The 15,848-nt window shown below is 49.8% G+C and overlaps 1 protein-coding gene across 5 annotated transcripts; it reads left to right on the top strand.

Annotated features, from left to right (window-relative positions):
- Positions 1–2,713: 2,713 nt before the first annotated feature.
- NRROS (negative regulator of reactive oxygen species) lies at positions 2,714–14,622 on the top strand. 5 transcript variants are annotated; one of them, XM_080622950.1, is made up of 10 exons: positions 2,714–2,951; positions 3,574–4,949; positions 5,061–5,721; positions 6,329–6,403; positions 6,524–7,096; positions 7,904–8,039; positions 9,621–9,782; positions 10,516–10,629; positions 11,206–11,329; positions 11,580–14,622. In XM_080622950.1, the coding sequence occupies exons 9-10, from the start codon at positions 11,222–11,224 to the stop codon at positions 13,545–13,547; spliced, it is 2,076 nt and encodes a 691-aa protein (XP_080479076.1). In that variant the 5' UTR covers positions 2,714–2,951; positions 3,574–4,949; positions 5,061–5,721; positions 6,329–6,403; positions 6,524–7,096; positions 7,904–8,039; positions 9,621–9,782; positions 10,516–10,629; positions 11,206–11,221; the 3' UTR covers positions 13,548–14,622. The 5 variants fall into 5 exon arrangements, with proteins under 5 accessions (XP_080479076.1, XP_080479075.1, XP_080479073.1 ...); XM_080622949.1 differs by lacking the exon at positions 10,516–10,629 and having other exon boundaries at positions 2,714–2,878; XM_080622947.1 differs by lacking the exon at positions 10,516–10,629.
- The last annotated feature ends 1,226 nt before the right edge of the window (positions 14,623–15,848 follow it).

Below are 15,848 nucleotides of genomic sequence, written 5' to 3'. Positions count from 1 at the left end.
TTTAGGAAGAAGTAGGAGACTGTTGTGGTTGTGAGCTCAGAGGCACTTGTTCAAACTCTCTGCATCAAGAATTTGTTCTGTGAGCTTCTTCAGCAGCAAAGAGGTTTGATGCTGTCTTGCCAAAAATGCAGAATCACTTTTTCTAGCCCGAGGTGCTTCAAAGTCAGCTAAAAGCTGTTTAAAGTGTTTTCCTTACCCTGACTAGTGATTTAACTGCTTTGGTCAGGAGTTCATGGCTCCCATAGCAGAAATCAGTCAGATTCACAGATACTGGCTTCAGAATCCTGCAGGACATCCAGAATTTCTGGTAAGTGAGCATTTTTTCTATCTTTTTAATAAGGCTCAGAATTTCTGTAGTTTTAAGTGTGCTGTGAAATCTGTTGGGAGCTTAACAGTTGGTCATCTGATCTGATCACGTTTCTGTGTGTTGGGAAGAGAAGAGCTCAGTATGGGACAGAGTTTATTCTTGGTTTGGTGGTGGCTTGTTTTGGCCTGAAGTCAGAAGTTGCATGACTTCTTTGTCCATAAAAGGACAGAGGAGTTGATGGAGTAAACTTAATGAATCAAGTTCAGATTAGATACAAGGAAGAAGTTCTTTACTGTGAGGGTGGTGAGGCACCGGAATGGGTTGCCCAGGGAAGTTGTGAATGCTCCATCCCTGGTGGTGTTCAAGGCCAGGCTGGATGGAGCCTTGGGTGACATGGTTTAGTGCAAGGAGTCCCTGCCCATGGCAGGGGGGTTGGAACTAGATGATCTTAAGGTCCTTTCCAACCTTAACTATTCTGTGATTCTATAATTCTAAGATAACATGGAAAACTGACCCTGGTAGGGATATTTTCTTGAAAAGCATTTTTTTTCTCCACTTAGAATGCAATGGAGAGTGCACATTTCTGGGAGTCCTGCATGTGCCTTCTGCTAGCAAGCACCATTTGGTTTTGTTACTTCTGGCTGTGTTTCTGGTGACAAAACTAACCAGGAGCAGATGGCCTTCATCCTGTGGGCTGAACTTCTGCTGCCTCTGATGTGACTGTACTCTGCCTGCCTCTGAATCCAATAGCAAACTGGACCATATTAGCTTTTCTCTCTGGTTACCAATGATTCACATTTTTGAATTTCCTTAACACATGGGGGTGTTTTCCAAATGGCTCCCTCTATTTTATTATCTTCCATTTTCACTGGGATGATCAATTAAAATAATGCTTGACCTGATAATTGTTTGATCAGTAACCAGCTCTCAGTGATTCCTGAAGCCGTGTATTTCAATGCTGGTATTTCAGTTCTAGCTAAATCTTTATGTGATATAAATAGCTCCGGGTGCTGGCAGGAACACAGCTACAAGTGCTGTATGTACTTCCATTCTCCAGAACAGTGCTTGGTTCTTGCACAATAGAGACAACTTGGTGACATCTGTAGCCAGAAACTGGCGTTACTGGAATTTACTCTAGGATCCTTTCCACATACACATGAACAGTTAGGAGTGTAACACATTGGATTGCTCAAACTGATAGTAGCCGACCTTATGCTAAGGAATAATTCAGTTGACAATCAGTTGAGTGATAAATGTATACAGAAGCCTTTTCCTGCAGTGGTGCTGAACCCTCTAATTTATACTTCAAGCTGCTTCTTTCACGCTGCTGTGTGATGCTGTATATGTGTGATGCTGTACGTGTTGTGGGACTTGCGAATGAATTCTCACACCTCTCCACGAGAGGGCAAAGTTAACAGCGCTGTGAGAGTCCAATTTTCGAAGTGCGGAGCAAATGTTTAGTGTGGAACCTTCCCCGTTGCTTCCTGTCCTCTTCCATAAACCAAACTAAAAAATCCTGAACAAAACAGAGGATTGCTGAGAGGTGGATAATGGGCATAGAATTTTTAAAATATCCTGCTTCATTTGAACCTTGATCCTGAATTTAGGCTGAGCAAAACTTTGCATTTCAGGCTGCAATGACAGCAAACAGCTGCAACTCAGAGATCACCTTAAAAGGTAGAAAGGGTTTTGAGAGGCTCAAGCAAATTGTCACTTGCCGTTCCAAGGTCTGCTTCTTCCCAGACTTGCTTTTCTTCCTCTCAGGCATTTATGACCCGGAAACAGTGATATTATCAAAAACTATTTAAAACAAACAAACAAAAAAAGTCCATTGCAGTTGTGGAAAAAAACCCAAAATCATTGAAAAGGGATTTTAAAATAAATCTCACTGTATATTGCAAGTGATGTTTATTCTTCTGCAATTTCACCAGCTCAAGAACCAAGGCTGTCTTTCCTTCCATGCCTGCGCTTGCAGATGTGCTGTAAGCTTGCTGGAGTCGTTTCATGTTTGCTTGAGTTATTCTGTCGTCTTAATCCTAAAACCTGCTGGTGATGTTTGAATGGGGGTGAGTATAGCGGTGTAACCTTGCCTGTTCTTGTCTTTGTGTAGTGCCTGACCTTTTTGTGAGTTCCCAGTTTCTGCAGCTTAAACCTTGGTAGTTATATCCAGAGACGGCAGGAGCGTTGCTGTGTGTGTAAATGAGTGGCCGTCCTGGGACACGCAACCTTTATATATCTACAGTGTTTTACTGCTCAGGATGGGCACTATCACCCCAAATTGTTTCACTTTGTATTTTGCAAAGTCATCTTTAATTATTTTAAATTTTATTGTCCTTTCTTGAACTTCTGACTTCAGGCTGTGAATGTGCTCTCACTTGTACAGTGCATATTTACAGGCATGCCCCAAAGCCAGGGACAGATGTCAGAACAGCTGGTTGGCAACAGCATGTAGGCTACAGCTACAAAATGCAAACATTCAAGCTTGGTTATGTACCTGCAGCAAGACATGCTGGCATCCTTTGTTCCTGGTGCCTTTGTTTAAAGCAGTCCATCAGCTTTGGTTTGCAGCAGGTGAGTTGAAGATCAAGGCAAGACAAAACCTGATCAAAAACAGGAAGCACAGACCTTCTTTCAACTCACGTAGGTGAGCATGTGCTGTGATATGACTTTCCTTAGACTCTCCGTAGCTCAGTAATGTGTCCAATCTCAGAGTAAGTGGGATATGGTCTGTTCTCCATCAAAAAAACCCCAAACCCTCCATGGTACTTGTTTACAGGTAACAAATTACTTGTTGCAGCTTCAACTGCAAGAAAAATTTCAGTGATTAGAGACTAAAAGTCTGCAAGTGAGATATTAAACCACAGTATAAAGTTTTGTTTCCTTAACATCCTCCTGTGCTCAGGAGAAGTAAGCCATATCCAATCACTTTTAAGTAGTAATTTAAAAGAGTATGCTCCACCAGCTTAAATATGACTTAATAACTATGAAGTGCTGGACAAACCTGCCAGTATGGAAAAGGATGTTCACCAAATTGCTTTTTGTGCAATATTCTGAATACTGCCATGGTTAAAGCTTTCCAGGCTCTGTCTGCCACTTCCAAATCACCTTTGGGGTTTTTTTTGGCTTTTCTAATTTTGGTTGTGGAGGTGGGGTTTATTTTTTGTGCTCAGATGACTGAGAACTTTTTGCTCAGGCTGTATCCCATCTGACATCGGGCACCTCAGCCCTTCTGCAGGATGTTGGCAATATTTTCTGTTTTCTTACAGGAGACCAAGGAATACATCCTAAGTGCATGAGGATGCTCCAATCCCCAACCCTGCAGACTGGCTTTTCTGTGTCACTTGTCCCACGCTATCATGTCAGGTCATTCTAGAAAGGAAGGATGCTGAGCCGCATGGCTGAAGACGTGGGAAAGGAAGACTTTGGAGTGTGAATGCTTTGGCTTGCTTCCAACCCTGACTGTAGTCCACCTTGAGAAGAGTGGAGAGAATGCCATGTAGCAGGAATGTTTGCCCTCCTAGCCAGAGGGGAAAGCTGGGTGGGATACGCTTAGCTCTGTAAGGAGCTGAGATAGTTTCACTTCACATTAATGACAGAATTACTCACTTCTCTTAAGTAGAACAGCGGCAGGAAGGGAGTACATGTGGCTACAGATGGGAGTAGTTTTTCTTGCCATGATTTGCATTACTGAATGATGTCACAGCAGTGATTTGTCCATACCTTCTCCTTTTGGTGGCTTGCAGCCTCCAGCTCTAACAGTCTTCACAGAGTCACAGACTGATTTGGGTTGGAAGGGACCTTGAAGCTCATCCAGTTCCAATCCCCTGCCATGGGCAGGGACACCTTCCACTAGACCAGGTTGCTCAAAGCCCCGTTCAACCTCACCTTGAACACTGCCAGGGATGGGGCAGCCACAGCTTCTCTGGACAACCTGTGCCAGCACCTCACCACCCTCACAGGGAAGAATTTCTTCCTCATATCTAATTGGAATCTTCTGTCTGTCAGTTTAAAGCCATTCCCCCTTCTGTTACTACAGGCTCCTCTCCAGATTTCTTGTCAGTCCCTTTAGGCACTGGAAGCTGCTCTAAGGTCTCCTCAGAGCCTTCTCTTCTCTAGGCTGAACAAGCCCAGCTCTCTTAGCCTGGGAGCATCTTTTTGGCCCTTGCTATGCTAAAAACTTTCGTGAAAGTGGTGGAGAATACAGTTTATTTTATTGTACAGTACAAAAATAAGGTAAATTTATCTGGGAGCCCTGCAGGGAAAAACTTGGGCAACCCTTTTGGGTCTGGCCTCCACCTTACTTTAGCTGTAAGCAACCTGATTGTGGGGCTTTCCAGCCCTTGAGATCTAGGAGGAAAGTTGTCTTCTCTGGCTTCAGGCATTTCTGCAGACACATTGCAAGCAGTTCTCTACAGCATCTGGATTTCCAACACATGTCTTGTAAGGGAGGGGATACACTTGGCTTCCAGTTGCTACAGAAATACCAGTGGCTGCTACTGCAGTATCTGATGTGTTCTGCAGTGTGTCCTGCTCTGAAGACCTGACCATCTGAATGCTCTGCCGCTCTCGGAGGAGGAGGTTTGCTTTGCTGTGGTGGTGGATCCCTTGCACAGATCTCAAACCCCCAGCTTGGGAAAGGCAGGTGGGTGAAGGCTGGGATGAGCAACAGGGGCCTGGCCGCAGGGCAGGCTCGACCGTGCGTGCGGGCGAGCAGAGGGAAATGAGCTCACTTCTGCGGCTCTCCCTTCTGCAGCCCTCTTCCTCCTCATTTACATCTCACACGATGGCAGCTGTGGGAGAAGGAAGAGCAGCGACCGCAGGGATGGAGCTGCCTGTGCTGGACCTGCCTGTGGGAGCAGAACCAGGGTGCAGCCTCACCCCCCAGCACTGAGGTCCAGGAAGTGGCTGCGGCTGAACCACTGACCAGCTCCCCTCTTCCCTTCCCTCATGGCCTGTGCTCTCAGAAACGTGCTTTTGCTTTCTACTAAGACCTATTTCTGACACCTTCTGAGTCCCATAGAGGGTACTTGCATCTTCTGGAGACTATAAGGTCTAAGGGATCCTCTATGAAATTAGAGGAGCTCCTTGTTGGTATCTAGATCCTCAATCAAATGTCCTTCAAGCCCAAGGATGTAGTTTTCCATGGTGCTGGATGCTCACCTGGGTCCATGTAGGCTCACTGCACATGTTCAGTCTGGTGAGGTTATTTCCTTCCCCTCCTCCCTGAACTCATGTAGCCCTGATGCCTGCAGGTGTCAGCAACCAAACCAGTGCGTTGCTGCAAAGGCAAGTGAGCAAGCCTTGCTCAGAACAACACAGAATTAATTCTGAAGCCTTCTTTGAACCTTCTCTTTCCACCAGAACACCTGGCAAGAACTAGCGGACTCCTGATGGCTGAAAATTGGGGAGTGAAGGTGAGCTTGGCTATGGATAAATGGGTAATCGTAGAGCAAGACCATGCCAGGAGCATGGGCTACTGATGGAAAGGGAGCAGGAGTGTGGGGGCTGGAACTGGCCCAGAGGAGGATGCTCTGGCTACAGGGGGTTCCAGGCACATGAGCTGCTGCTAAACCAAAGCCTGAAAGCTGTAGTTTGGTGGCTTAATGTCAGTGCTAGCACGTATTTCCTTGGAAGAAGACTGAGCATGGCAAGGTAAACAAGCACACAGGTTGTTTGGCTGGGGGGGGGAAAGCAGATTTCGAAGCTCATTATAAATTGCTGATTTTTGTCTCTTGGTTTTCCCTGCAAGAAACACACCTAAGGGAAGCTGTGCTTCTTGCAGAGCTCCAGTTCAGCTGCGGCACTGGGCTGCAGAGATGCCATGCTCGTGTACATGAATGCACCTGTGCCATCTTGGAACGGGACATGTCCTTAGTTATCCCCTGGTGATAAACTGGGTGGAGTGTTGGGAAATTTAGCCAGATGAACTTCAAAAGCTGTAGCTTAAAGTTAAGTTGCCCATTTTAGCTTTTCCCTTTTGGCCATGTAATGTACAATCTGTTTTCTTTTTTATGTTCACAGTTCATCTTAAATTAGAGGCAACTGCTGCTACCAGCAGCTTCTGAGATATGGTAGACCTTCAGCTTCCCAGAGCAGGTGATTAAATTAAATAACTTCTTGATATGTTTGCACTGCCTGTGCACACTTCAGCCAAGCAGCAAATGGAAATTTGGTGTGGGATTTAAAGATAAAAGTTGGATTTTCTTTAATTTTCAGAGTCGTCACTGACCACAGTGCCTGGGAATGAATGGCTGGAGGGAAATGTTGGTCTTCACCCTGCGACCACTTCTCTCTTTCTGAGGAGGTCCAGCAAGTGAGATGCTGCTGTGACAGAGTCGGTTGCTCGAGCCTACCTAATATTTTCTCTTTGCAGTTTCCCATGAGCCTGGGGATTGTGATGTTAGGTGATTGTGACTGTTTCCATAGGTATTTGCCAAAGCCCTCCCAGGCTTTTTTTCCTGGAGCAGCTGGTTCATCTCCCCGTCATTGCGGGGATGCTCTCTGCATCCTCTCCTTGTCAGGCAAAATGCTGGAGACTGAGCGAAGCTGGAGGTTTTGTGGGGATGCTTTGCACTGTCATCCCTTGCAGAATGACTTGCTTGATTCTCTTCAGTTCTCCATCGCAGTGGGAGAAGCAGCAGCCCATGGAGAAACATTTCTGATTTGCTTTGCCCTGACCCATCCGAGGCTGTGGTCCTGCTGTGGTGCAGGCTGTGAATGACCCGTCTCTTGGTGATTCCACCTTGGAAGAAATCACATTTCTTGCAAGAAAACAAGGGGCATGCTAAGGTGTGGTGATGGGGTTGCTGTTTTCTGTTGCAGTTTCCCCTTTCCCATGGGGTTCTGGTGCAGCAGCCTGGGGTTGACCAAGAGGCTGCCCTCATGTTGCAACTTTTCTCTTGGTTTGTGCTTGGCAATTTGAGGGTTGTTAAGGGAAAAAGATGATTTGGAGGAAGGAAGAGGGGGGAGGAATGGAGGAAGCTCAGTGGGTGGAAAACTGTACGGGGATTCCCAGTCCTCTCCTGCAGCTGCAGGAATTGCTGCTGTATGTGTGGACACTGCTCCAAGCAGCTGAATTTTCTTCAGTGTAATCCACCTGTGCTGATAAGCTGGATTGGAGCTTCCTGAAGAGCTGATCAGAAGAGCAGCTGCTGGCAGCTCGATCCCTGTCCCTTTACTGTGCTGATGTTATAAAATAAAAAAAAACCCCAAAAGCACACATCCACTTCTTGCCATGAGGGCTGTGCTGGGGGCACAATGCTGCTCGAGAGGAAGAGGAGGGGAGCAAGCAGCAGTGTTGGGATGTTTTCAAAGCCACATGGCTGCAGGATGTGGGGAAAGTGTGAAATGCAGCACTGCTCCCAGATACCCCAGCATAGAGCTGGTGGCTGCTCTGTGGGACCAGCACTGGTGTGTGGCTGCTTTCTGTGGAGGACAGGGTGGCCGGGTGCTGTGGGGGCTCTTACATCCCATGGTGCCCTGTCAGTGAGCACCTTCACTGCTGGGGAAAGGGGGGTTCACTGGCTTGGGTTTGGTCAGTCAAAGCGATGATCTGAGGATGAAGCAGGGGATGATGTACATTGTTTCCTCTCCCAGCCCCTCCTGGGCTACAGGGAAGAAGATGGATTGACCTTTGGGACATCACCTTGTTTGGTGGCACCATATGAAGGAAATCTCATCAGAAGGTCACCTTTGAGCTTCCAGATCACCCAAGAGCAGAGTATTGCCACAGGTGAGAATGATCAAGGTTTACAGCTTCAGGACTTTCCAGCCCTGGAGTAAATCTCTGCCAGCTCCTGTGTCTCTGAGCATCAGATGAGTGGGTTTAGTGTGGATTTGGCTTGTGGCAGGGATTTTGGGATGAGGAGTGGGTTTGTAATCATTGGCCAATCTCAACTCTTCGTGTGACCTTGAGCAACATCATGGGAATTTTGCCCTGTTGCAGAGTTTCTGCCATCTGCTCTGGTTCACTTGGATGAGGAGTGCTTCTCTCTTTTCCTTCTTGTTTTTTACACTTCAAACTTCCTTGAAAATGGAGGAAATGAAACCACAGGGCTCTTCTGTGAGTGATATGGGAGAGCTCAGGAGCCTTCCAGAGAAGAAATGAAATTCAGGGTGAAAAAGGCAGAAAAAAATCCCTCCCTCATCATTTGTGCTGACTGCAGGAGTTTGGGGGCCATTTGGGCTGGCCAGGCTGGAATGTCCCTTGGTGGGATGCTTGGTGTGCCACAATAACACTGTTGATCTCCCACCTGCTGCAGAAGGTCCCACTGGAGGTGGAGCACAGACATTCATGGCAGTACCTGCTGATCCTACCAGGCAGGGTCATGTTACAGGGCTGAATCCTTTTTCTGTAGTTTTGAACCCTTTCCCAGCTAGGTAAATCCAGGCAAACTGTTCTTCCCCTTGGCAAATGGGCTTGCTGGGGATTTGGGTGTGCACGAGGACCCTGGGAGGAGACGTGGGGTGGGGGGGGAGACAGAGAGCAGAGATAGATGTGGATGAGTAGGAATGGGGCCTCCCTGTTCATATTGCCTTGAAATGTGGATTTTTGTCTGGCTCTGCCTTGGCAGTTGTAGGAAAAGCCATTTATGCTGACTCACAGAGGGACTGGCACTTGGGAGGTCTCTGTATTTGGATGGGTCTGACTTGCACCCTGGGTGCTGGGTTTGCCAAAATCCCGAGCAGCCCCAGGAGACCCAAAGGTCTGTAGGTAGCGGGATCTGAGCACCCTGAATCTCACCTGGGCTGGGCACTGGTGTCCCAAAGCGGGGACTCCACATCTGGGGACATGTTCAATCTCGTCTTGGAATGCAATGGGAAATAACAGCAACTCCCTCTTTCCCTGAGGGAAGGACATCCCTTGGCTCCTGTTGAAGCCCCTGTGCTGGGCGCCAGAGGCAAGCAGGGGACTAGAGGGACACCACGGGAATAGTTGCCATGTGGGGGAGTGCTGCCCACCCGGTGGCTTTTCTCCAGCGCCAGGAGGGTCAGTGGCATGGCTCTGCAGGCAGGAATCCCCCATCTCCCCGGTCATCAGCTGCTGCCTGAAACCCTTGCAGTATTTCACTGCTGGAACTGCTCAGAGGAGTCTTGCAAGGGCTGGCCCCAGTGCAGGCTTGTTCCCGAAACAGCCAGGGGCTACGGGGCCCTTGGCAGGGGCTGGTTCCCCTCACATCTCCCTCCCTGGCTACCCGGCCCCCACGGTTCCTCCTTGCTGGGGAGCTGTGTGTGAATGCATGACCTGGGTTGTAAGTGCTGAAATCAGTAAGCAGAGTGCCTGGCCACGCTCTCTGCCTCCATGTGACTGCAGTTTCCGTTGGCTCCTTCCGCAAAGACTATATTAGCACTAAGCGAGAACGCGGGTGGGAGAGAAAACCCAGCGGGTTGCACCTACTCTTGGACCCAAGAGCACACCAGAGAGGCCACCGGCTGCAGGATGAGTTGGGGCCAACCTTGTGCGCTACACCACGCAGTGAGTAACTGCCCCCTGATACCTTTACCAAGGGAAAGCCCTGCCGGGGGGTTTTGGGGAGCTCCCCTTGCCTCCTTGAATGTGGTAGCCATGCATCTGTGGTGGCCATGCATCACTGATGCCCACGCTCCCAAGAGCCATGGCTGTGTGTGCCGGTGCCGGTGTGTACCGTGGAGAGCACCCCAGGTGCTCCCAGACCTCTCACATGTGGGCTCTTCTGTAGGGCTGGGGTTTCCTGCTTGTGCTGCTGTCGCTGTCCTGGCTGGGTGAGCAGCATGCCGGCAGCCCCAGGGAGGAGTGTGGGAGGATGAAGGCTCTTCTGGTGTTGGGGGAGGCCAGCGCTAGGTGGCAAAGAGGCTGAGCTGGGTGAAGGAAGGTGTGAGCTTCCATGGAGGAGTTCAGGGGCTGAAGGCCAGCTGGAGCCAAAGTCCCCATTGTTTTGGTTGCAGTGAGGACAAAGCAGGGTCTCTTGCCACCGTGTCTGGTGCAAGGTGCTGCTGGAGACCAAGAGCTTGGGAGGGTGCAAGCTGCTGAGCATCAGCTCCATCCTGGGGAAGGGGGCTTCCTCTCCATCCCCACCAGAATAATAAATGCTGTTTTGACTTATTGAAACACCAGCTTATCACTTTAGGCTGTCCCAAGGAAGGAGACAACCCAGGATATGTTCCCTGCTCCCTCTCTGTTATGAGGCTTTGACCTGGGCTGCCAAAAATAACCCTGTTTCTTCTTCAAGCACTGGCAGTTATGAAGACACCACTTGCCAAGTCCTTGCTGAGAACTTGCTGCTCATTTGCCTGAAGTTCATCTTTTCCCCAGATGCAAATGCTGTCAACTCCGGTTCCACCAAGTTAGTAACAGGGCACCTTGTGCTGGAGACCCTCTGCTTCCCCAGGAGAGGACCTCCAGCAGGGGCAGGTGCTGAAGGGACTTGGTGGTGGCTGGGCTGGTGTCCCCTGGGAGAGCATTCGGCACCAGAGGCAGAAGACACAAGAGCTGGCAAGGGGGAAAGCCTCTTCTCGAGGGTTGCAGCTCAGTGGTGTTTGTGAGCAGCTGTGCAGTGACAATGGTGTCTTTCCCATGTGTGCTGGCAGCCCAGTTCCCATCCCTTCTTTTCTCCTGCCCTCCAAGCTCTCCTGGGTGGACCCCCCAGGGCTCCTGATGGCATGGGTGGGCTCAGTGCTGGGGCTCTTCACCACTTCTCCATGGGCAGCTCCTGGTTGCCACCAATATGGCCTGTTGGGAGCCCATTGCCTCTGAGTGCTCCTGGGGCAATGCTGGGAGATGTGTGCTTGCAGGCAGCAGCCATGGGCAGGAGGCCTGCTGTGCACAAGGATCACCACGGCCATGATGGACTCCCTGGAAAACCTGCGCTTTTTGGGATGAGCAGTTTTTGACCTTCTCACTTCTGTATCCATCTCTGCAGGAGTGCTGCTGCTGACATGGGGGCCCTGCTCCCTGGTCTCTTCCTGCTTCTGGTCCTCCTGGCATTGGGATGGGGAAGCGGGGCAGTCACAGCCTGGGCAACATCTTCTGGCAGCTGCAAGCTTGTAAGTCCACCCTTGCAAACCCTCACCCTTCCAACTGCTTCGTCTTGCCCAGAAAAATCCCAGGTGCCTCAGCATCTTCAGTCCTTCCCCCTCCCAGCTACTAGCTTACTGAAGGACTGGACTGGGTGCCAAGGCTCTAAGCATAGAGCCACCTCCTCCATCCTCGCTCTGCTCCCCAGACTTCTTCCTCCCCATCTCCCTCCACCTCCTGCCTCTGAGGGTGGCATTACATATCCACTTCTTGCTTTAGGTGCAGAGCACCATGGACTGCACTGGGAGATGGCTCAGCTCTGTCCCAGGAGATCTTCAAGGTGATACTGAGGAGCTGTTGCTTGATGACAACACTATTCAGGTTCTGGGCAATGAGTCTCTGCTCTCGTACCACCAGCTGCGGTGTCTCAGCTTGACCAAGAACCGGCTGGAGCTCATTGAGCCCGGTGCCTTCCTCAGCAGCCAAGGCCTCCATGTGCTCTCCTTGGCAGACAACCTCCTCTTCACCAACTACTCACTGACAGCAGCTGCTTTTTCTGCTCTGCCAGCTTTGAGGATGCTGGATCTATCTGGAAACCACCTCACTGAGGACATGGTATCAGTTTTGATCTGGAACCTGTCTTCCCTGGAGTCCTTGTCGGTGGCCAGGAATACCATCATGAGGTTGGACTCATCCATCTTCACGAACCTGACACAGCTGTTGGAGCTGAACCTGGAGAAGAACTACATCTTTGAGATTGATGAAGCTTTCACAGGGCTGCAGCAGCTGCAGAGGCTCAACATAGCTTACAACTACCTCCCGTGTGTAGTAGAGTTTGGGCTGACCCAGCTCAGGGTGCTCAATGTCAGCAACAATGTCATTGAGTGGTTTCTGGCCTTGGAAAGTGATGACCTTTTTGAGCTGGAGGTGCTCGACCTGTCCCACAACCACCTCCTCTTCTTCCCTGTGTTGCCTCGGCAAAGCAAGCTGCACTCCTTGCTCCTGAAGGACAATGAGATGAGCTTCTACCAACGCCTTCCCAATGGCACATCCATGGCAGATGTCACAGTACAGTTCCTGCTCATTGATGGCAACTCCACCAACATCACAACGGTCAGCCTCTGGGATGAGATCTGCCACAGCAACCTCTCCTCCCTGCGCCTTCTAGACATGAGCCAGAATCAGCTCTGGTACCTGCCAGAGCGTTTCCTGGCCCAGATGCCTTCCCTGACCCACCTGAAGCTCAACCAGAACTGCCTGGAGATGTTTCACCTGTCTGAGAGGGACCCTTTAGCCATGCTGGCAGAGCTGGACCTCAGCCAGAACATGCTGGTGGAGCTGGGGGTGGAGGTGGGTGCCAGGGATGTGCTGCCCAACCTACAGCTCTTCAACCTCAGCACCAACAGGCTGCAGACACTTCCTCCTGGGGTTTTCACCTACACCAGAAAGATCACTACTGTGGACCTCAGCCACAACCAAGTTGACCTCTGTCCCCAGCCAGTTGTTGCAAGTGAGGCAAAGGGTCCCCCCTGCGTGGACATCAGAGGAGTCAAGACCTTGACTCATCTCTCCTTGGCTGGCTGTGGTCTGAGGGGACTAGGTGGTCATCCCTTCCAGGGAACACTGCTGATGCATTTGGACCTCTCTGACAACCATCAGGTACTGTCTGGGGACCTGGGGTGGCTGCAGGACCTTGCTCTGACACTGCAGGTGTTGTCTCTGAGGAACACCAGTCTGTCCTCCACCACTGTGGACTTCTCTGCCTTTAGCAGCCTTGTGCACTTGGACCTTTCGGGGAATTCGTTGACTGCCTTCCCCACCTCACTGGCTGCCCTGAAACTGCGCAGCCTGAACCTGCGGAATAACTGCCTCCCGGCTCTGCCAATGGACATGGTGCAGGCACCACTGGGGAAGAGCCTGCAGGAGGTCTACCTCAGCCAGAACCCCTACAACTGCTGCACGCTGGGCTGGTGGGACTCCCTGCAGCAGGTCAAGGGCTTGTGTGTCCCCGACGGGCAAGAGGTGACCTGCAGCTATGCCTCCCGCACGCTGAGCCCCAGAGCACTGCCCGAGCCCATCCTGCGGAGCTGCCGCTGGCAGACGGCAGATCTGGCCCTGCTCTACCTGGTCCTGGCCTTGCCCACCTGCCTGACACTCCTGGTGGCCTTTGCCATCATATTCCTCACACTCAAGCAAAAGCTGCTGAAAATGGTGAAAACTCAGTGCGGGGTGTCCAGCTGTTATTGATGGCTGAGGATTAGGAGGAGGAAGGGCTCGGGAATGCTGAATGCAAGTGAGTTGTCAGGATTGCAGGCAGTAACCCTTCTGAGATGGGTGAGATGGAGATGTGATGGATGGGGGACCCAGAGGGTGCAGGGAGAGCTACTGTTCCTGCTACAGATGCCCTAAGGGTACCCGAAGGGTGGGGCGCCATGTCTGGTGATGGAGCCTGAGGCCATGCTGAGCATTCTCCAAGTCTTCAGCAGAAACCATCAGCTGATGTTGGCAAGAGTCAGAATCAGAGAATCAAATGGTTTGGGTTGGAAGGGACCTTAAAGCTCATCCAGTTCCAACTCCCTGCCATGGGCAGGGACACCTTCCACTAGACCAGGTTGCTTCAAGCCCTGTGCAACCTGGCCTTGAACACTGCCAGGGATGGGGCAGCCACAGCTTCTCTGGGTAACCTGTGCCAGGGCCTCATCACCCTCACAGGGAAGGATTTCTTCCTAGTATCTAATCTAAATCTCTCCTCTGTCAGTTTAAAGCCATTCCCCCTTGTCCTGTCACTACAGGCCCAAGTAAAAAGTCCCTCTTCAGATTTCTTGTCAGCCCCTTTAGGCACTGGAAGCTGCTGTAAGGTCTCCCTGGAACCTTCTCTTCTCCAGGCTGAACAAGCCCAGCTCTCTCAGCCTATCAAGTTGAGCAGACGTGACACCAAACACCTCTTGGGCGAAGTGGCATGGACAGTTTCCCCCAAACGTGTTTCCCCCCACCCTCATTCAGGCTGTTCTTTTTATTTATTCACCCCTGTAAGCCAGCTGTCTGTTGCAAAACATCCTCCAGGTCTGCAAACAGCATCCATGAATTGCTCTGAGCTGGAGCTGCATCACCAGGGCGCTACAGAGAAGGGTTCTGTGGCCACAGCTCCAGCAAGCACACAGGCAGCCATGGGTATGCACCCCAGTGTGTGTGCCGATAAGAGAGGTGTTGTCAGCAGGGCTGAAAGACGTGTTTTGGGGTGTGTTGCTTGGTTAAGTCACAATTCCAGTTAGAAAAGCCCATTAAAAATAGGCCAAGCTGCAACGATGTAAAATACTGATTAAAAGACAGTGGAATAAATTAAATCACTCATAGTATTTTATTGCAGATTTCTTTTTCTCCAGTAACTGCTGGATTAAACAGATGCAAAGGAGATGAAACAAGACAAAACCTTTCTCCTTGTTGTGTATGCCCTGCTTTCTGCTCCCGTGGGCTGTTGTCTCCAGTGGTGGTTGGGGTTTCTCCACCCAGCCCTGCTCACAGCAGTATCCGCACTCTTGCACCAGCAGCACTACCTGGGGAAGTGCTGCTTTGTTCCTTGGAGAGTTACTGTGGGTGGAAATGAGAAATGATGGTGGTTTGTGTTAACTGAAAAGCCCTGCAGGGACCTGGAGTGGCTTTATGCTCATGGCACCATAGGGCTTTTTCCAGTCTGCAGAAAATGCAGTAAAGCTATTAAGATGGACTAATGACGTAGAAATTATAGTGTGATAATGGGTTTATTTCAGAAACTCATCAGGTTTCTTATCCTTTCTAGTCCCTCACTGCAAAGATTATCTACTGGTTTGAGTCAGGATACACAGTTCATGGAGGATTGGGAAAAATAAGAAATTCACTCTCTACACTAGAACTTAGGAAGTCTTTAAAGTATTGAAGTCCTTAAAGTATTGCCTCTTCAGTCTGATGCTATCAGTAAAAGGCTACACTTGTCTCAACAAAAAAGAGAGTCTCTACAGCTTGACCTATGTTTCAGTACTACAAAGAATGACTGTACAGTAATGGCTCAGCTATGGAGTATCCAGGCATAACTTCAGTGCAGGATCAGAGAATTTCTCAGACTGTGTCACTAAGGGTTGCTAGGGATGCTGAGTACAGCTCTTCACCCTTATTTTAATAATGTAAGGAAATACAGGAATATCCAATTTTATTCATAAGCAGAGAATGAACACCTGTCCATTGATGCAGCCTCCAACAATGACATTTGGGTCGCTTGGACTGAACTGAAAGCAGTAGATGTCTTCAGGACACTCCAACAGTAGCTAGAAGGAAAACCAAAATAGTTGAGAAATACAAATCACTCAGATTGCTTGTTCTCTTGTTGTTTAAACGCCTGACATATTGAAAAGTGCTGATGAAATACCTGAGGCTGGATAGGGTCAGAAACACTCCAAAAAAGTATTGCTGATTGCTGCAGCAATGACTTGTCAGAAAGGTTAATGTGTTCCTCATAAGAAAGCCTCTGTCTTGCTGACACTGCTATGATCCCTGAGTGAGAAAACAAATTTTCTC

Source organism: Psittacula echo, assembly GCF_963264785.1.
Source record: "Psittacula echo genome assembly, chromosome: 7".
NCBI classification, from domain to species: Eukaryota; Metazoa; Chordata; class Aves; order Psittaciformes; family Psittacidae; genus Psittacula; species Psittacula echo.
This window is presented reverse-complemented; position numbering and strand designations above follow the sequence as displayed.

Bases quoted from the DNA above. Each gene is read 5' to 3' on its own strand.
- NRROS (XM_080622949.1), top strand. From the start codon at position 11,222: ATGGGGGCCCTGCTCCCTGGTCTCTTCCTGCTTCTGGTCCTCCTGGCA. The intron at 11,330-11,579 runs GTAAGTCCACCC...TTCTTGCTTTAG, and splicing joins CTTCTGGCAGCTGCAAGCTT to GTGCAGAGCACCATGGACTG.